This window comes from Festucalex cinctus, chromosome 14 (genome assembly GCF_051991245.1).
Source record: "Festucalex cinctus isolate MCC-2025b chromosome 14, RoL_Fcin_1.0, whole genome shotgun sequence".
In the NCBI taxonomy this organism is placed as follows: domain Eukaryota; kingdom Metazoa; phylum Chordata; class Actinopteri; order Syngnathiformes; family Syngnathidae; genus Festucalex; species Festucalex cinctus.
The window spans coordinates 1,160,579-1,182,547 of record NC_135424.1 but is presented as its reverse complement, the minus strand read 5'-3'; the positions used below and the strand labels follow the sequence as shown (position 1 = coordinate 1,182,547).

Here is a 21,969-nt window from a genome sequence, read left to right as displayed (position 1 = left end):
GAAAAAAAAAAAAAGCGACGCCACGCCGACAACTTAAGAGCGCAGGTGGCTTTCTAATGCTGGCGTGCCGTTTGGTAACCGTGGCGACCAGCGACTCCCACTAATGCGCTTGCCAGTCTTTTCAAGTTGCAGCGCAAAATGTCACCACAACTACACATCTCACTTTTGGAAAAGCGAGTTTACGCAAGCCAAAATTATTTCTTATAGATGATATTACAAAGTAACTCAAGTCGTTGGATTACAATACAATACACTCATTCTATGCTACAATGCTAATCATTTAGCTTTTTTTTTTTTTTTAAATAGGTTTTAAAATATTTAGAGTTGCACACCTTAAGTGTAGTACCAAGTAGGCCTGTGCAATTAATCGAAATTCAATTACAATTTCAATTATTACACTCCACAATTACAAAATCAGCATAATCGTAAAAAAATATTATTAATACTATTTTTTTTTAGTTGTTTACATTTATACACTTGCACCTTTTTTCTTATTTTAAAATAACTAATTTAATAAATTTTGTTTCATACAAAAAGAACTTGCATAATTATAGTGCTTCAAAGAATTAGTTTGAAATATTTTTTTTTTTAATTTGTTTGTTACGTTTAATAATTTTCTTGTTTTGTACCAAAAAATAAAATGATCATTCTACTGGGCAGTGCACATGCTGCACTGCCAACATAAATAAATAAATACATTTATTATTAATTATTATTATTATTATTATTATTATTATTATTATATATTTTTTTCCAAAAGGAACTTACAAAATTGTGGTTTTTCTATTTTTTTAATTGGTCATTATATTTTTAAATGTTTAAACATTTTCTTGTTTTTGTGCCAAAAACTAAATAATTGTTTGAATAATAATGATGTAAATTATTGCCACAATAATTGTGATTATTTGATTCCGTAATCGAGCAGCCGTAGTACCACGTTGTACCACAAAACCAATCGGGCAGCACTGAGCTCTACTGGAAGACATAATTAACAACAAGAAGTTGAGGCTGAGAAGGTCCCCTATTCATTTTTGTAATTTTTTTTTTTTGTTACCAAAGAGCAGAACGAATACATATCTGTGATGATTGTTGTTCATATTTACTCTAAAACATTAATGCTAATTTCACTTTGCCTGTCTATAATGTTTGCATTATGCTAGTCGTCCCCCCCCCCCCCCCCCCCCCCCCAATCTGGTTAATTGTGAAACTTTGAGTGTGAGCTATAGGTGGCGCTGTGCCGCATAAAACTCTGCGGTGGAATTTCTATGATATACACAAATGGCTGAAAACGCTCACGCGCGCGCACGCACACACACGATAACGATCCTCGTTGCCTCTTCCTGCAAGTTGCTGTCTGGATCGTATCGATGAGCAATCAATACGTTGTGATCGATTGACCCTATCGCCATGGCAACCGGCGTTTAGTTGCCCATCGCAGGCCATTCATTTCGCAAGCCATTAAGGTGTGTGTGCGTGCGTGTGAGTTATGGCGGCCATTAGAGGGGAAAAAAAATAAAAAAACAAAACAGCAAAAAGGGCGTCCCGGCGGCCGGTTTGGCTCGCTCGCCGTCCGGCGGCATCGAACAACGGCCTCTGCTGCGTCTCGGCTCCGTTGCTGTTAATTGATTGCAACAAATAAGCTCACAAGTGCGCACACGGCTCAACTAATTGCAACATAAAAAAAGGCAAACAACTTGCTTGGACGACTTACTTTGTTTTGTTTTTTTGAAACATCGACCGAAGATTGCTGGACATTTCTGGATTTGTGTGATCGGACAGCATATGGCAATCACTGCATGTCGTGAAATATTAAGCAATGTCAGCAAGAAGGACATACTGTACCACCTCCCGACGTGTGTGTTGGTGTGTGCGTGTTTCATTCCTGACGTCAGTCGTGCAACAGATTTCTTCTCCCCACGACACGCACACAAAATATCACAATCACATGGATGCAACATTTGTCAGAGCTTAAAGCAAAAAAATATTTGTTTCATTTGGCAACACGAAATTTAGTAGACATTTTGATCATGAGATGAGCCACATTAAAAAAAAAAAAAAAAGACGCAATTTTGATTTGAAGCGGCCATATTGGGCTCATTTTGGATATTTTCAGGTCAGTTTGTTTTCAGATTGCTTTTGTTGTTTAGAAAATTCATAACCTTGCTCTAGCGAGATGAATTTTGGCGTTATTTGTGAGTTGACAAACTCCGGAATATACCATCTTGTACCGCTCTCACCGATATGTTATGTGACGTTTGCCCTCCGGGGGGCGTAGCGGGAACTAAGCAGTGACGTCAGCTGGAAGGACAGACTGTCTATTATTGGACAGACGAATGACGCTAAACTATGAAAAAAAACAACACAAGTTGATTTTACCTTTGTAAAACAACGCTTGCAGATTGCATATTCTTAATCCAGTTTTCTTCCATAATTTGTCTCTTAAAATCCGAAATTTTTCCACACTTGAGTGAAAACCTGCGGGTGCGTCTTTGATTTGTTTGCCGGTTGCTCGTGTTCGACTTTCAGACATTCTGTGCTAGACAAATAAACTTGCCTTGCATCTGTTCTTCTTCGGTTGCCTCTGCTACCGCCTACTTTACCCCCCGTTTGCGGGATGAGCGCCCCCACCAACAGGAATGGTGACAATAAGTACTACAACAGTGTAAATATGTGTTGCGTACGGCATCTCATAAACATTACATCGATATCGAGCGTCAGTGTATCGATCATTTATCGCAACAAGGAAGCACAACAACATATTGCGATATCAATTTTTGTCACAACGTGTGGATGAATCTTGAAACTCCAAACTCGCAGTTTTTCTACGCATTTTGTCAGATGCAAAATTTTCGTTAAAAGCCAGGAAACTGACGAGGTCGCGCTTGAGCAAACACGCTGAAGCTAAAAACTCCTTTCGGAGTGTTCGCTCAACTGGCCTGATGGCGACTGATCAACACTGACAGCCACAATTTGACCATCGGGCCAATTAGCAGCGCACGTTTGGAATATTGTAAATATGTCAGAGCGCCCCATCGATTATGCTAACGGACGCGCCGCTCGGCTGCTCTGCGGCTAACTAACGAACTAGCAAAAAAACAAAAAAAAGTGGAGTGGAATCGATGGGTTGCATTAACAACATGGCGCCCGTTGATAGCAGCACGCAGAGCTCATTAGCAGTTTCTCGCGCGTCCCGATTCACTCGCGCCGCTGCGCAACATGCTGCTTCACCATCCAGTTTCTGCATGCATGAGGAAAGCGGATGCATCGTTATTATCAGGGACACGAGTCAATCACAGCCAATGAAAAAAAATAATAATAATTACCTGCAGAATGATTAAAGACTAACATTCACTTGCGATTGGCATAATAGTCCACCTCTGTTTCCCATAATTAGAGATGTAACGATATCCAAAAACGTAAAGATACGATATTATCACAATACGAAGGTCATGATACGATAATTGCCACGATATTGTGAGGAGGTTGGCGATACAAAAAAAGGTCACAATTTTGTAAAAAAAAAAAAAAGTGCTTTTGTACATTACAGCAATGAAAATATAAAAATATTATTTACAAAACTATATAAATATATATAGAGGCTTCACAAGCATATTAATTTCCCCTTCATCTGACCATTAGCGTGGATTTGAAACCTAGAAGGGCCAAAACATGCCTAGTGAAAATTAACCTGCACTAAAAATAATAGCAACCAGAGGGTGCTAGAACTGCGCAAAAGTAAATCAACCCAACTTTTTTTTTTTAACAGTTGTGCTGCTTTTAATATCGTGACATGATGACGATATATTGTGGCCGTTTTAATGTTGCGATATCACGATACTGCCGTTATCGTTACATCCCTACCCATAATACACACACACACATTAACACACTATGCATGAGATAGAACCGCCCCCCCAAAACCGAGTGATGTGAATCCCAAGAGAATGTTCACGACGTTGTCATCTTTTTTGTGGATTCTGACCTTTGAATATCGGCGAGCTTTTAGCAACCCACCTGGGAAATGTTGAAAAAAAGAGAAAAAAAAAATATATGTCTCTTTAAAATGCAAACAAATCTGAGCATGTGAAAAAGTGCTTAAAAAAAAAAAGTTGAGGGTAGAAGATGAAAGGATGAAGTAAGTGTGAAGTCGTGCGTGTTCGGCGTCACGGGGGACGTCGACGCCGGACTTGAAACTTTTATGCAACTTCTGAGCTTCGTTTTCGTCTTCTCTTTTCTTTCTTTTTTTTTTTTTTCTGGTCCAAATGAATAATTGATGCGAGGTCAAGTCGGTGTAAGATTATACAAAGATGCTGATGAATGAGCTGACTTACTTGAAACAGAATTCTCAAATAACAACTTTGCACTTTCTTCTTTCCCTGTTAAGCTGCACCCGAACGTGGCCGCCAGCCGGCATCCAGGCGACGTTACCTGCCACACATCATCGTTTCTACGGAAAGGCGCCGACTCGCAACTTTTCGGATACAAGTGACAACAAGAATCTTTTTTGGTTTTTTGCCAAACCGCTACAAGTGTTTTTGTGTAATAGAGACGTTGCTTTGCCAAGGAACAATCAAGTGTTTTGAAGATGAAACTATGTGAGAGATGTTTTTTGTTTTGTTTTTTCTCCTTCCTTTTATATCTTAAATCATTCAAAATTCGTTAGTAATAGTGTTCATTTTTTCAACAAAAACTAAACCAAAATAATACCGTCAACACACATTTTTCACCGGACGGAAAACGAGACTAGACTAAAACTCTCATTAATAAACAATAACTGGGACTAAATCAGTATGCATTTTTTTTGTCGAATAATAAAGATGAGACCAAAATGTACTTCAATTCATGAAAAACTGGATTAAAATCTATGGACATTAAATTAATTAAAAAAAATATATATATAATACATATATATAAATAATAAAATAATAATAATAAGATTAATTAATTACTTGTAAATTAATCAGACTAACTAATATTTAGTAACTTGCCTTGACATGAGCAAGCATTCAACTAAAAAAATGAAGTGAAAATGTTGCAATTATGTAAAAGCCTCTTTGAGCTTCATAATATTATTAATATGCAATACCGGCATCGAAATGAAAATCCGTTTTGCTTTCCCTTGTTTGCTTGCAACAATCGCGCTGATTAAAAAGTCACGACGGTGTCAATTTAATTTCTTTTCTATTATTGAATATAACTCTTGTACATGAAGATAATTGTTTTTCCAAGCGGACCAGATTGGCGACTCTTTCAGGTCAAATATGAAATATCAGAAAGAAAAAGAAACTCATCGTTTTAGTGAAACATTAAAATGTATTCAAATAATAATTAAAGATGTATTGTTTACTGTTACATAATTAAAAGTCTTGTGAGCGCTAAATTACTTTCACATCAGATTCACTTTTTTTTTTTTTTGCATTACAAAAAATGACAAATGACACTTCAAAGATTATTTTGGTCTTACAAAATACCAAAGAAAGGAAAAGGAATGGACTACTTATTATTTTAGTTCATTAAAACTTATGAAAAAAACTCAAACTAAAATTCAAAACAATTTCATTAATCAAATTTAAAAAAAAAAAAAAAACAGAAATCCTTTTTTAAAAAAACGAATAACAAACTATATTTTATGCTTACAAAACTAAAACTATAATTATAGCAAAAATGTCCTTCATTTTTGTCCTTGGCAATTAATGTAATTTGCATGAGCCTTTGGGCATGATTATAAGTAATTTATTTTAATATTAACTGGAATAAAGATGTTGGAAAATGTGTCACACAGAAGTGATGTCATCGAGCAGCAGCCAATAGAAAAGCACCAAAAGATGATGTCGCTCCCATGCTGTTTCTTGAGTATTGCACACAAGTAATACACTTTTTTTTTTTTTTAACTAAAACTAATACTGTAACTAACTAAAACTAAACTAAAAAATAAGCATGTATCAAAAAACAAATTAATAAAAACTAACAAAACCACCCTGAAAAATAATTTTAAAAAAACAAACTATCCATCCATCCATTTTCTTAACTGCTTGCTCCTCACAAGTGGGTGCTGGAGCCTATCCCAGCTGGCTCAGACAGTAGGTGGGGTACACCCTGAACTGGTTCCCAGCCAATTGCAGAACTAACTAACCAACTAACTGAAAAAAATAAAAACAAAATAAAAACTAACTAAAATGAAAAATTCCAAAACTATAATAACTTTGCTTCATACATCATCTATTTTGAGATGCCAGGCGGTTGGTTGGAAGGATGGACGGACCAAATACTGGACAAACTGACCTACTGACAGACAGACTGACTGACAAACTAGCAACCAACAGACTGGTCAGCTCTCGATAGATCAATCATGTCGTGATAGAAAGTCAACAAAACGGCACAAAATGTCCGCCAGCGATTTTTAGCGATCACCAACCGAAACCCGCGACCGACAGATTGACTCATTGACAGGTCACAAGAGAAACACAACAAAACCAATGGACTGACAGACAGACAGATGGACAGACGGGTAGTTAGCACTGCTGCATAAATAAAAAAAATAAAAGCACCCCAAACAAGAAGAATATTGATGTTTGTTGACTAAAGGTTGAATTTGAATCCGACGGTAAACTTTGCAGCCTGGCGGGAGGCGGGTGGGCTGCTCAGCGGGGGGGGGGGGGGGGGGGGGCTTCATTGTTAGCCGCGGCCGCTTTGCACAAGGAAAACAAATAAGAAGGAAAACAGCAACAAAATCGAGATTAGACAAAGCGGCAACAAACTGGCGCCATTTATTCGTCTTATCTGCCATTTTTTGGGGGGATTTTTCACACGATGATCAAAAGCATCTTTTTTTCAAACGACTCGTCAGTATGTCAAGCGTCTCTCTCACCTTCACGCAAATCTCAAACTAAATGCGCCAAAAACGTTTACTAAAAAAATAAGAAAAAAAAAGACCCCCCCCCCCTCTAAGCATGAGCTCATATCAAATCCATATTTCCTATTTATCACACCACCACTAACCTCGCTGACTTTGATAACTCCGCACGCCGCTCCTGACGAGCCCACCGCGCGCTCGTATGTGTGTGCGTGTGCTTGACTTTCAGAGCATCTGCTGGGTGGGTGCGGGCATGGCAGGGGGACACAGGTGGTATATTGTCTAACCACCCCTCATACACACGCACACACACACACACACATGCTGACCTTGTACCGGGCCTGGACTGTCAGCACTTGTCTCACGCACACACACAGCCATTCTTCCCAATGGGGGTATATGGGGGGGTGTTATTGATGAATAATGCTGAGGCTAATGAGACGTTGGCTGATGGCGACAGAAGCTAAAAGGAGTCAGGAAGTTGTTTACTTTTGCAAAAAATAAATTAAAAAAAAGTAACAAAGAGAGAAAAAAGCGTGGCAGCACGTTGTGGTAGTGGTTCCACACGTCTGCCTCGCAGTTATGCTTCCCACATTCCAAAAATGAGGACGATTCGGTTTGGTTATTATTCAGGGCGTACAGACGACAATAACGCTGCATTCGAGGATGGTTGGAAGTCGGACTTTTCAGAGTTCAAAACCAGGAAGTGTGGTTACGGGAACGCCCCCTTGAACGTTTTCGAAGCAGCTGGAAAAAGGAAAAAAAAATAAAATGTGAGCGTGGCGTCAAAAGTTGAATGGAAAGCGCAGCGGCCGTCTCGCCTGCCGTCGGCCGTGCGAATGAAATACGTCTTTGTGTTTACGTTTGAGTTTGCGGGCGTCGTCGCGCAAACGCCGGGACGTCGACAGCTGCTCCACCTCCAGCGCTAAAAACCAGACGTGCTCATAAAGCAGCGGCGGGCGGGCGGGCAAATGTGTTTGGCAGCCGCTGACGTCGCCAGTAGGCATCGTTTGAAAGAAATGCACACGACGCATCGCAAACATTTTGCTTGCATGGGCAACTCATAAATGCAGTCGATATTCCTTCAGCACATTTGGACGATTCTTGGATCAGCACAACTACTAACTCAAGTCCGTCTGGACCTTTTTTTTTTTTTTTGTTCTATTGTTGTGTCACATTATAGCAAAATTGCAATTGAAGATGCCCCGCCCCCAGAGTGCACTGAGGCGTACTGCGATCCGTTTCCAATATTCTCACAAAATCTCATGTCGCCAAAACGGGAGGTTCAAAATATTCACAAAGAGCTCGCAGTCTGAGTTTGAAGCAAACATGGTGAAGCAGCATTTTGTGGCAATGCTGTGGGTCAATGGAATACACTAGCAATCATGTGTGAAGTTTAAATGTTTTTAAATCCAGGCTAAAAACTCTCTTTTATTGGATTTGGACTGATTTTGCAACGGCCCACAGAATGTTCTGTTCTATTGCTATAAAAACATGGAACCTACCAAATGAAAGATTAAAGTCTCTTCTTTCATCAGGAAAAAAAAAAAAAAAAGTATATTTCTATACGTTTTTGTTTTGCAGAAGTTAGCACTAGAATAAAGCTAAGTTTCATCATGATTCACAATTTTTTTTTTGAAAACTGGGGAAAAACAGCTTGTTTGGTTGATCTCTTATACTCTGATGCCACCTGCTGGCCGTTTTTGTAATAACTGCCATTGCTTCAACCGTTCTCTTGGATTAAGACTCCATTTTGAAATCACAGTACGCTCTTTGAGTCATTTTAAAATTGTACTTGTATTTCTTTACTTTTCTATGTTTTTCAAGTCTTCTGTTCTGACCAAATGTTCCTAATCAGGTGGCCAACAAAATGCTTTGTGGAAGCAAGTTGAGGCGCTTTTGTGTTTCTGTGTCGCGTTAGCCTATTAGCATCGTTAGCTGGGGAGACACATGCAGACTGCTGTCTGGTGCATTCCTGACTAAAATACTTTTTCTTTTATTTCCTATTTTTCCTCTCTTTTATTTTTTTGTACTCACCCCCCCCCCCCCCCCCCCAGCCTCCTCTGTCAGAGAGCAGATCTGCCTGAATAATTTCTTCCCCCTGGACCAGTGCTGCTCTTTAATTCATGAGCCCACAGTGCCAGCCATGCAGCTTCTCCCTGCCCGTGTGTGCGTGCGTGCGTGCGTGTGCGTGTGTGTGTAAGGTGGTGTCACCGACTTTTGTGTGTGCGTGTCAGCAAGTAAACCAACCCCAAAAAAAAAAGAATGGATGACAAAGTTTTTGAAGGTGAGTGGCTGAAGGTATTTTGGTGGCGTTTTTAAAGCCCCTGCAACTTTTGTGTGCGTGTATTTGTGTGTACTTTAAGTATGTGTGTAGGTGTATAAGGTAGTCTCACGGAGGTGTGTGCGTGTGTGCACGTTTGTGTTTGTGTCAGCAAAACAATAAAAGAACTAGTGACATTTTTTGTGTGGGTGTCAGGTTTTTTTTTTGTACCCATTTTTCATGTATTGAACGTTTCCCAACATTTTTGGGGAAAATTTTGTAGGGTATAATAATTTTTTTTTTTTCCCAATGCATTTGAATGGATGGCATCAATTATCATTGCTGGCGTCGGGCCAAAACCTTGTCGCCCTCAAAAAATCGTCACTTTTCAGGAGGCTCATTCAAACCCAAAAACGTGTAAATACGTTTTTTTTAATACTTTGTCCTTCACTGCCAAAGACATATTTATACATTTGTTTGGTTTTATGTAAAAGCATACAAAAGGTTTTGATGCAGGTTCTGACATGAAGAGGTGGCTTAAAACACGGGCAGTCCCAAAATAAAGATTTTTGTCTGCACTCCGTATCCCCCCCAACTTTACATCTCCAACTGCCTTCCTTTGTATTCTTAAGCACCCTTTCAACGTGTTGAGCACGAAAACAAAAAAAACAAAAAATAAAAATCGGCCATCAGGTGGCAGCAGAGTATAAGAGATCAGCCAGGGCCATGTTGCAGCAAGCTCTTTTTGTCAGTGTTTTTACCAGGAATGTGAATATTGATTAAACTTAGCTATATTCTATTGCTAATACAAATATATATATTTTTTTTTTTCCCGGAAGAAAGAAGAGATTCTAATCTTTATTTTGGTAGGTTCCATGTTTTTATAGCAATAGAACAAAATACTGTGTGGGCCTTGCAAAATCACTCAAAATCCAGTCAAACAGCCAATGAGTTAATTAGCGAGCTCATTTCGCGTCCAATCAAAACAAGCTGAGGCGGCCACAGGTGACGTTCACGACGCCCCCTCGAGCGGTCGCCGCCGCTCCCTCCTCGCCGTCAAACTTTGTGCTCAGCCGCGCGCCTTCATCAGACTTCTTTTACGCGTTTGCTTTTATTGACAATAACCGCGGGTCGCTCGCTCGCTCGCTCGGTCAGTCAGTGTTTCCGATTTACAGGCTTCATTTCACAGGCCAATAAATTTATCAGCGGCGTCTCCCCCCCCCCCCGATTCGTCGGCCTCTCCCAAAACAGCCTTTATTAAGTCCTTCAATCTCGCGCGTTTGTCCAGCCGGCGTGACGAGATTGACGAGCGCTCGCATAAAAGCGACGATGATGGCCGCCAATTAGCTCGCTTTGTCCAACAACAACAACAATAACAAACAAACAAACGATACTCGCTTTGCATCACAAACATCGAGTTGCGGGAAATTCTCCTCTTTCAATGAATTGTTCGGAAAATTCTATGCCAGTGACATATTAGTGAGAGGGAGAAAAATGCAATTTTGTTCCACTAGATGGCAGAAGGTCCAATTAGCCACCTGTTGTCATTTATACAATTGAATAATAGTCCCACTGAATAGGTCAATTTTTGAGTAAATTATGAGCAGATTATTTCTACATATTTACCATATTGTACTTTTTATGAGCTTGTCTACACAGCCGTTGAGCTCTCATACAAAACCAGTCAGAAGAATTGATTACTTTTTATTCGGAAATAACGGCAAAAGTTGAAGTCGAGTTTAAGTTTAAACCCTCAAGTCAATTATCTTTCCCCATTAAAATGAATTGAAATGCCAATAATCAGTTCAAGCTTTTAGTCAGAAAATTAGTACTTTGGAATATTGTACATTATTTGAAAATATAATAAACATACAGTAATGGCATCATTAATTCAACAGTATGTGAAGATTTAAATGTTTTTCCTCCCTCAGTTTTTGATTGATTGATTGATTGATTGATTGATTGGGTTTTATTGAACATATAAACACATCACGAGTATAAAAATACAACTTGTAGTTAAAAAAAGAGAAAAGGAAAATAAAATTCAATGCAGTAGGCCTTAATTATATATATGATATAATTTGCACCCAGCACCCCACAAAGGAAACACGTGACCAAAATATTACAATGCGATTTGTTACATGAATTGTCCATGTGCGTGCGTGCTTCCACCCATTAGCCAATGCGGTCATTTTTAGCATGTTTATGGTGTTTTGCATTGTGTGTTAGCATTAAGCTAAACAGACTTTTTTGACAAAAAGCTGACTGGGAGATTTGCCCTAAAAACTTCTGCTTGCAAATCAAAATTAACTCATTCACTGCCTTTGACAAGTATACTTGTCAATTGTATTTTTTAGAGCGGTGCTAAATGGGGCCGAATCTGATTATGCTCCACTGTAAATATCAAACTTGGAAACAACTTTACTGATGCCCAACCACCGGTAGATGACATCATTGCCCCATTTTATAGGAAATAAACACAGTTTCTGAGTCCATGGGAGAAATGGCTGTATTTTGGCAAACCTACATTTTTCTACTGTCAATTATAAAAGAACGGGACGGGGCAAAAAGTAGGGATTCTATTCTGTTATTTGGTAGATTCGGTTTATATATAATTATTGAATGTAGTATCACGTGAGTATTGAAAATTTTAAAATTTTCTAAAATGACTGGCAGTGAATGAGTTACGAGGAAATCATCTGAAATTAAGTCTTGAAAAGCTCCTAAGTCAAAAAAATATATATTTATATGATAAATTGTGTACCTAATAAAACATCCTATCAGAAGTTGCTGCGCTTGAAAATCTCATTTAAAAGATGAAGGAAGGAAAAAAAAAAAAAAAAAAAAAAAAAAAAGTCAAATTTGGGAATCTTTCATGTTTTAAAGACAAGCAGGAGCCAAACTGTGAACTGATGTCGGATCGGAAAAGTGATGACTCTCTTGCACTAATCCCGCGTGTGCGGGTGAAGACATGGGACGAGAAGGGAAGAACATTTCACACTTTGTGTGTGCGTGTCATCAATAATGAACGCTCCGCCGCCGCCGTCTACATATTTAATGAGCAGACGTTTAGTTATCCGTCAAGCGGCGTCCTCTTCGTCTGGACTTGCGGCCGACGGGCACGAGAGATGCGCTCACTGATCTCAAGTCACTAGTTTAATGAACATCTTTATTAGGTTACACGTCGACGTCAACACGTACGACCCGTCGCAGCTAAAGTGAATAACGAGCCCCTTTGATCGGCGTCATTGAAGTCGGCTGTGACCGAACCCACGGCGGCGCAGGCCTCCCGCTCGCAAATCCTGTACTCATCTGTAAACTTGCCAGCGTCAGCTCAAAAATCACCTCCTGGCAGAGATGCGCCACCACGCACACGCACTGCGCCACATTTGCACCAATTCACCAAAAAGTAGTTTGACAATAAAACAAATTTAAAAAAACAAAAAAACGACATTTGTGGAGGGAAAGTACATGTGACAAAGAAAGAAAGAAAAAAAGCTTGTCACTCAGTCAGAAATGTGAATGCAATGTTAGTTAGTTAGTTAGTTCCCATGAACAATCTATCACATTTGGGGGGTAATGCAGGTTATATATGATTATATGTTAGTTAGTTAGTTAGTTAGTTAGTTAACCGGGAATAATCTATTGCGATTGGGGGGGCTAGTGTAGATTTTTGATTATTTTTAGTTAGTTCGTTAGTTAGTTAGTTAGTTCCCATGAACAATCTATCACATTTTGGGGGTAATGCAGGTTATATATGATTATATGTTAGTTAGTTAGTTAGTTAGTTAGTTAACCGGGAATAATCTATTGCGATTGGGGGGGCTAGTGTAGATTTTTGATTATTTTTAGTTAGTTCGTTAGTTAGTTAGTTAGTTCCCATGAACAATCTATCACATTTTGGGGGTAATGCAGGTTATATATGATTATATGTTAGTTAGTTAGTTAGTTAGTTAGTTAGTTTACCGGGAATAATCTATTGCGATTGGGGGGGCTCGTGTAGATTTTTGATTATTTTTAGTTAGTTAGTTAGTTAGTTCCCAGGAATAATCTATCACATTTTGGGGGTAATGCAGGTTATATATGATTATATGTTAGTTAGTTAGTTAGTTAGTTAGTTAGTTAGTTAGTTAGTTAGTTAGTTAGTTAGTTAGTTAGTTAGTTAGTTAGTTAGTCGGGAATAATCTATTGCGTTTGGGGGGGCTAGTGTAGATTTTTGATTATTTTTAGTTAGTTAGTTAGTTAGTTAGTTAGTTCCCAGGAATAATCTATCAAATGTGGGCGCTATTGCAGGTTTTATATGACTATGACTTAGTTAGTCAGTCAGTCAAACTTCCTTTGAATAGGAAATGCCACGTATTATATTTTGAGGAGTAAACCAATAAACTTCCACTTAGCTTGTGCTGCGAAACACCTCAAATGCTGCATGTATCAACCTTCCATCTCCCAAAAAAAAAGACAAAATGACATGAGTGCACAAGTGCGTGTTACGCATCAGCGCACCACCAACATTTGACTTTCATCAGCCGCCACAAAATACAAGCAGCTACTAAATTATGACATAGCGCTTTGACGCCCTTATTGTTCTTTCACTTCTTCTGCGTCTTCGTCCCTGGAGAGAAACGTGGCGAGCAGATAAAATGATGAAATAGAAAAAGCGCGCGAGGAACGGAACGGAACGGAACGGGGACGTATGCGCGCGCGCACGTGAAACAACAACAAGCGAGAGTGTTTTTAAGAGAGAGCAGCTTGAGCTAATAAAAAGCTGCAGGGAGGCCACGACTCGCCGCAATAAAGCCGGGCGAGCGCCATCAAGCAGACAAAGTGGCGGGCGGGCTTGTGACTGACAGTAATAAGCTTTACAAACTGCACAGCCAACACCGCTGTGCGGCTCGCTTCACACGCACACACAAAGCAGCACCAACTTTGTCATTTCAACTACATCGACTTATAAAAATGCGGCACCTGAGATCTAAAAAAAAAAAAAAAAAGATAATCATTCTCATTTTTGGTTAGTCACAGATGAAGTCAAAACAAAACAAACAAACAAAACTTTGAATGTCAGCAGGCCATGCTGACATGACGGCCTGTCTGTCCATCTGTCCATTTGTCCGTCTGTCAGTCATCATCAGACCTTTTCGTGTTACTCGGCGTTTTCCAACCTTTTGAGGTTCAAAACAGCCTCCACGTACTCTTCCACCTGGGAGGGGCCACTCCTGGTCTATATTATCGGGATTCCAATTTGCGCGGCGTACAATTGTGCTGATGTTAAACAGTCATCGACTCCACTCAACGGATTCAAAAGTCAATCAGAGAAGAAAAAAAAAAAATATAGAGGATCTTATTAGGCAGCTGAGCTATTATGTTTACAATTACTTGCAAAGTTTTTCTAGTTGTGCCAGGGCTCGATCTCGAATCCCTGCAGTCCGAATTAGAGAGGGTTCGTTAGATCCGTTTTTGGTCTTCTTTTTTTTTTTTTTTTTTTTTCCCAGGAGAATTATTTCCAATTTTATGGCTACTATCATATTTGCTGAAATTGATATGAAGACTTTTTTTGGGGGGGATGCTTGTTTGTGCAGAATTTCTGGTTCTCTTCGGATTTTGCCATTCATAAAATGAGTATAACAATATTTATTATGAGCCTAATATATGCAAAATGTTTTGTGCAATAGTGGACAAAGTTCAAATATTCATCAAATCTATCAATATTTCAGGAAAGATAGTAAATAACGTTTAGTTTAATATGGAAATCCTCAAGAAAACCATAGTACAATAGTGGTCCAAGGCCAAATGTGTCCAATCTATCAATATTTCATGGAGGATGATAAATAAATACCATTGATTTAATTTAAAAAAAAAAAAAAAAAAAAAGTTTCAACTCCACTAAAATGCGGGCATGCTGACCGCCAGGCTAAAGTAATCAAACAGTTAATCTCCGAAGTTCGCTTTGTGGGATGTTTTTGCAGGAGGGGGGGAATGTGCGCGGCCATCTTGGAAATGGGAGTTGGCCCAGTGTTGAGCAGATGAATCGGGAATGCAATAAAGGACTGTCCCCTTTCGTTCAAAATTGAAACTGATACCTTGATTTTGACTAACGTTCATCTTGAAAGATTTGCCTCTATTCATTTCTCAACTTCTATTAAAACAGACACACATACAAAAAATCAAAACCATTCATTCCACTTTTCAGTGACATATTTCGTCTATCACACGCTGTCGAAGGAAAAGCCTCATTATTATTACCATAATTACTCTACTATTATAATTATTATTATTAGGGGTGGGAATCTTTGACTGTCTCACGATTGTCATGATCTACTCCAGCCTAACTCGCTAATGATAATTAGCGCGCTCCTCGCGGCACTTTTATCCCTCAAAAGAACGGCTATTCATACAAAAACGCTTCAGGAATGTATAGAGAGAACCATCTTAACATTACTCACCGGCATATGCTCTTCCTACGATGAAACAATAAATAAAAAATACAAACTTTTTTTGGCACAACTTGATCGTGACTTTTTCCTTCTACGCTAACGTGGCTACAACTTAACTGTGTATCAGAACGCACGGAACCACACTGCCCCTGAGTGGCCAAATCGGGTACAACATGAACAGCGTTCCCAGCACACAAACAAGGGGCAAGACTGTAAAAAAATAATTGAAATAAAATCGATTTTAGGACATTTAAAATCACTCCTAATTATTATTACTACTACTAAATAAAGCGAATGGAAGGCCAAAATCAAGCGAGGCGGCCGTGACCTATTTTTCCTCTTTTCCGTGTAAATCGGGAGCACTTGGTTCCTTCCACGCTGGCCGTCCTGCCAGGCGGCCAGGCGGGCGGGCAGTCATGCAGGCAAGCTGCATGTGGACCCGGGCCACGCGTGTCAAAGGCGCCAGATGAAATCACATTAGCAAGTTGAAGGCAAACGTAATTAAATGAAGCGAAATGCGCAGCTGAAGCGGTAAAACTCCTGCTGGTCGCCCGAGCTGCCCTCAAGCAAGCCACAACGCTGACAAAACTAAACGCAAAAGTCGCCTCCAAAACGTCACCGCGTGGAAACATCCACTTGCAGACACTTCATTTACATGGACTGGGAATCGCGTCGTCCGCACTAGTAGCTAACTTTGGCATGCTAGTAGTGCACTGCATGTCACTAGAGAAGCTAAAGTGAGCACAAGTTGATACCAGCGCACTACTGGTGACTGTGAAATGCGACTAGTTAAGAGCAAATATACTTTTGCAATAATGTGACTCTTAATTGCTCAGATGTTAACTAGTGCACAGGATGCTAAAATGCCCACTAGTACTTACACCTCACTAGTAACACATAGTTGTCCTCATAACTAGCATGCCAAAATTATCACACTAGTAAACAATGAAACCTTATAAAATTTTGTGCTTCACTACTAACAAAAGTGGCTCAACTAGTGGACATGTCATAACACTAGTAGCCTGCTGGACTCTAGTAGTAGCACCAAAATGTCCAGTAGTATTTTTTGCACTAGTAACATTCCGAGACCCAATCCGATGGAATTTGTCTTGCACTAGTAGCCTGCTGGACTCTAGTAGCAGCACCAAAATGTCCAACTAGTACGACAAATTCATCCACCTAGTGATGTACTAGCACTGCATTTATACTGACTAGGAAGACAACTCAGTGTCCTTGTAGAACGATTCGGGCGAACTAGTAGATTGACTGTCTTACTAATAAAATGTTTCCACGTTTGGTGTACTAGTATTCATGAAAATCTTACTTGTAAATGTCTGTGCTTCAGTACTAACAATAGTGGCTCAACTAGTGGACATGTATCATGCACTAGTTGCGTCAGGCTGAGCGCTACTAGTAGCACCACTACCTCACCACTAACATGAAGTGAAGCTGTCCTACAAGTGATGCACTACTAGTGAGACAATTCTTAAGTAGAAGAGCTCACAGTACTAGTAACATTTTGACATGAAACCGTACATGTAAATTATTGTGCTGTACTAGTAGGAATGCGTGATGCGGTCAACTTTTTTTTTTTGTTTTTTGTTTTTTTTCCCGCCTTCCCGCATTGGCGTTTGCATGATTTGTGCCGAGCTCAGGAGCCGTTCAGGCTGCAGCTGCCGCTCACGCCCGCAAAATCAAATCTCATCCAAAAAGGCAATAAAGCACATGCAGGCAGCCGCGTCGTAATCAAGCACTGGATAAAAGTGTTAGAGGGGCTAATAAAAGCCTCTTTTTTTTCTTTTTTTTGGTCCACGGGACAGATGGCAACTCTGTATAACCACCATTTAATTCAAATCGCAATAAAACAGAAAGAGTGATTGGGGAAAAAAGCAAAACAAAACACAATTGATGCTTTTGTGGACATGTTAAATGCAGAAGCTTCAAACTCATTTATCCTTCATATTGTATTCATAGAAACTTTTATAGTGTCCGTTGATTTGTTTTTTAAAGACAACTATGGATTTGATTTCCTTCAGCGTCATAAAAATCAATGTTTATGGGCTTATTTGTGGACTTGTCAGCAAGCTGGGCTGCTCGGTAGCACAACACTGACACCTAGTGCTGACAAAAGGGAAATGCGAGGTGATTGAGGGTTTGATTGCTGGCTTGGGTTTCATTCCATCATATTTGCATGCGATACGCTAGTACCATGTTTCTTATATGTGTACTCGATTTATTCTTCCTTCCTCCTTTCTGACCTTCTTCCTACCGTTCAGAACATCCGAGTTGTCTACCTTCCGTTCATTTTCCCCCACAAGTCATTTTCAAAAGTGTAAACCTACTTTTGTCCCATGCCGCATTGTATATTTGAGAATATCATCAGATGTATTTAAAACTAATAGTGCTGAACCTATTTTAATTATCAATATATGCTTTATGTCAACTGCACATTTTTAGTTTGTTTTGTCCTGGCTGCTCTCTTTACATGAAAATACAGCGTTGCACTAGACATTTTACCAGTTTGGGGTCACTTAAAAAAAAAAAATCATTTTTTTTAACTACATTAATAATGTCTAGAATGTATTTTTTATTCGATTTCTGTTTTTTTCTTTTAAAAAGTGATTTCCTTAAGCGACAGAGACAGACAGACGTACTCAAGTCATCATAAACTACAGTACCCATTATGCATCGTGCAATGACGTCATCGCGCGTGTGACGTGTGTGGGTGGAGCGTCATCGTTACGGCGCCGCGTTAGCGTCAAGTGGCTAATGTGAATCTGAGAGTTAGCGGGCTGGGAAAAATCGAATATTGCCACGTTTTTTGTTTTTGTTTTTTTAAAAGTTTGACTTTCGCAACGACAAGCCGGCAGCTGAGCCAACATGCCTCCGAAGAAGCCGGCTCCGGCCGCGGGGAATAAAAAGACGCAAGAGAAGAAGAAGGAAAAGATCATTGAGGTATTTAAAAAATAAAATAAAATCACGAGCTAGCATGTCGGCGTGCGGCTAGCCGTCGCTCGTTGCTAACGTGCTAGCACGCGATCGAACCTCACATGAACATCTGAATGGACATGTTTCTTTAATTAAACATTTTGATTTTGTCATGCGGTGAGTAAAAATCCCCCGACGATTTAAGTCCTATTGCAACAGCGCTAAGCTAATGTAGCTGTCTCGTTGATCCCCGTGGAACGTTAGCTCGCCAACGTAAGCGCTACCTGCTGGCCATGACGTCATCGTTAGCAGTGTTACTGCGCCGTTTATGACGTGTGACTATAAAGCCAACAAAAAGCTTATTAAAATCTGACAGCTGTTCTACATTGGGTCGATAGCGGCGTGTCCTCTTTTCTAATTGGTCACGTCGAAACAACATGAGCCACGTACTCGAGTATTTTTTTCCGTAAGTGTTAGCCAAATAACATCTAGAAGATTTCCTGCCTGTCTAAAGTTTACCGTTTGTGTTTCCAGGACAAAACATTCGGCCTGAAGAACAAGAAAGGTGCCAAGCAACAGAAGTTCATCAGGAACGTCACACAGCAAGTTAAGTATGGACAACAAAACGCCCGACAGGTCAGTGAGGGGAAAAAACCCAAAAACATCCTGATTGGCTTCGTGTGTCAAATGTAGCCAAAATGTTGACATCTGCCGTGTGTGTGCAGGCGGCTCAGGCGGAGGCCGAAAAGGCCAACAAGAAGACGGACAAGAAGAAAGAGTTGGATGAGCTCAACGAGCTCTTCAAGCCGGTCGTCGCTGCCCAGAAAGTCAACAAAGGTAACGCAAGAGACCTCGGATTGCTCTTTTTTTTTCTTTTTTTTTTTCTCCCAAACTTGGAACCTATATCGTACATATTTTTTTTAGGTGTCGACCCCAAGTCGGTGCTGTGCGCCTTCTACAAGCAGGGCCAGTGCACCAAAGGAGACAAGTGCAAGTTCAGCCACGACTTGTCCATGGAGCGGAAGGGCGAGAAGAAAAGCGTTTACGTGGACGAGCGGGACGAGGAGCTGGAGAAAGGTGAGCGCTTGTTTAAAAAAAAAAAAAAAGGGAGGAGTAGGACGGAGGACGGAGATTTACCAAACGCTTCTGTGCCGCATTAGACACCATGGACAACTGGGACGAGAAGAAGCTGGAGGAGGTGGTCAACAAGAAGCACGGCGAGGCCGAGAAGAAGAAATCCAAAACTCAGATTGTAAGATTTTGGAGCTTTTTTTTTTTGCCAAATTTTGTGAAGGGGTGCTGAGAAAGTTGTCACACGGTGCGGCAGGTGTGCAAGTTCTTCCTGGACGCCATCGAGAACAACAAATACGGCTGGTTCTGGGTGTGCCCAGCAGGGGGCGGCGACTGCATGTACCGGCACGCTCTGCCGCCCGGTTTCGTGCTGAGGAAGGACAAGAAGAAGGAGGAGAAGGACCAGGAGATCTCCATGGAGGAGCTGATTGAGAGCGAGGTGAGCAATATTAATCTTTTTTTTCTTTTTTTTTTTATGATTATGCCGATTTTGTAATTGTGGAGCGTAATAAATTGAAATTGTAATTTGAATTTCAATTAATTGCACAGCCCTATCCCAAGATAGAGATATGATATGATATATGATAGAAGGTATAAATTTGGATTCTCCGTTCCAATCACAATAACGCTTGTTGATGACATCATTGCATCGGACTTCAAAGCACGTCTGACCCTGGAGATGCCAGCATTTGGTTTTTCTTTCTTTTTTCTTTATTACCAGCTCCAAGCTGGTAAAAAAAAAAAATGTAATAAGTTATCACGTTCCCGTGTCGTTCCCAGCGTGCGGCGCTCGGTCCCAGCGTGACCCGCATCACCCTGGAGACGTTCTTGGCGTGGAAGAAGAGGAAAAGGCAGGAGAAGGTGGCTGGCAAACTCACTGCGATTTGTAATTAATTTTTTGATGTTGAGTACTAAAAGGTGGTCACGGTCATCTTGTCCCAGGTGGACAAAGCCAGGGAGGAGATGGAGAAGAAGAAGGCCGACTTCAAGGCCGGGAAGTCGCTGGTGGTGAGCGGTCGCGAGGTCTTTGAATTCCGACCCGAGCTGGTGGACGACGACGACGACGAAGCCGACGACACGCGATACGCCGACAAGGGAGACGAGGATGACGATGATGACGACGACGACCAGGAAACGGTAATCGTGACGCTCGCGCCGACATCTTTGATGGAAGCCGACGTTTGAAATAAACTATTTGAATTTGTTTTTATTTAGACAAATTGATGAAAAGTTTGGAGACAATAATTAATAATATTACGTCTGGTTTCAGGCCGACAGTACGCAAGTCCAGGACATAGACCTGTCCCGCTTTGTTCCCCAAGAAGTGGACAACACGGGAATCACCGTGGCCGCCGTGGACCGCTTCACCTCCACCAGTAAGAGTCGGAAGGAGGACCAGGACAGCGGTAAGAAAAACCACAAGACCAAGCCACAGTGCTTCCTTGACTAAAGAGTTTGGAAGTGATTGTAATGATATATATATATATATATATATATATAACCCGCGATAAACGAGGTGAACACTATTTTTTTTTAATAAATTGACATGAGTATGAGGTTTGTTTGTTTTTGTGGTCAACAGAGCAGCTGAACGGCGCGTGCGGCGGCTCGGAGGCCAACGGGCCGTCGGGGGCCGAGGGCGGCGGGGAGGCCGGAGGAGGCGAAGACGAAGACGAGGACGAGGACGTCCCGGTGGACGAGAACTTGTTCACCGGGGAGGATTTGGAGGAGCTGGACGAGGAGCTCAACACGCTGGCACTGGACGACTGAGAGTTGACGACAAGGACGGACGGACCGACGGACGGATGCATGGACACTTGAAGTTTTGAGTTGTTTTTTTTAAGTCACAAAAACTCTGTAATGAAAGCCTGATCACATTGTCACATGACTGCCCGGCTCCGCCCACCCTCCCCCCTGTTCCGCGCAACGAGTGAAATCGTGATGGACAAAAAACGAACAGCAGTGATTCTGTTCTAAGAAATTCAGTCTGTTCGTGTAACAAAACGCCGAAGATCGTATATACGTTATATTTAATAACCTCTTTTGATTCATCTTCATTATGTTGGGTCGGAATGAATGAATGTTGCGTTAAAGAGAAGCTTTTGGGTGGGGGGGGCAGGGTTCTCTGATCACAGCGGACCCTCACAACCAGCAGGCGAGCGATGTGATTGTAAATTATGTTGAGATGATGTTATTGGACATGAATAAAAAAAAAATACTGTGCATCCAAACGCTCGCTTCATTGATGACTACAAATTATTTTTTTAAATGCTGCAAGTTTGTTTGGTTTCATCTTCATCATAGAAAATCCTTTTTTTTTCTACTTTACAGTTAGATTGAAATGAAGTGCTAATATGTAAATACGACAAATTTTTAAAATATTCAACAATTTCACTCTTCCCTTATGGAACTGATCTGCA

General features: G+C 40.5%; 2 protein-coding genes across 2 annotated transcripts in view; one reads left to right on the top strand and one right to left on the bottom strand.

The window, feature by feature from the left end:
* Nucleotides 1-21,969, bottom strand: part of rbm45 (RNA binding motif protein 45) — a 58,079-nt gene that overhangs the window by 9,242 nt on the left and 26,868 nt on the right. The gene's annotated exons all lie outside the window — the stretch shown is intronic.
* zc3h15 (zinc finger CCCH-type containing 15) lies at nucleotides 18,261-21,780 on the top strand. The gene is made up of 10 exons (XM_077496130.1): nucleotides 18,261-18,505; nucleotides 19,013-19,114; nucleotides 19,204-19,315; nucleotides 19,403-19,555; nucleotides 19,639-19,730; nucleotides 19,806-19,988; nucleotides 20,330-20,410; nucleotides 20,492-20,686; nucleotides 20,820-20,955; nucleotides 21,132-21,780. Exons 1-10 carry the CDS (start codon nucleotides 18,431-18,433, stop codon nucleotides 21,317-21,319), a joined length of 1,317 nt encoding a protein of 438 aa, XP_077352256.1. The 5' UTR covers nucleotides 18,261-18,430; the 3' UTR covers nucleotides 21,320-21,780.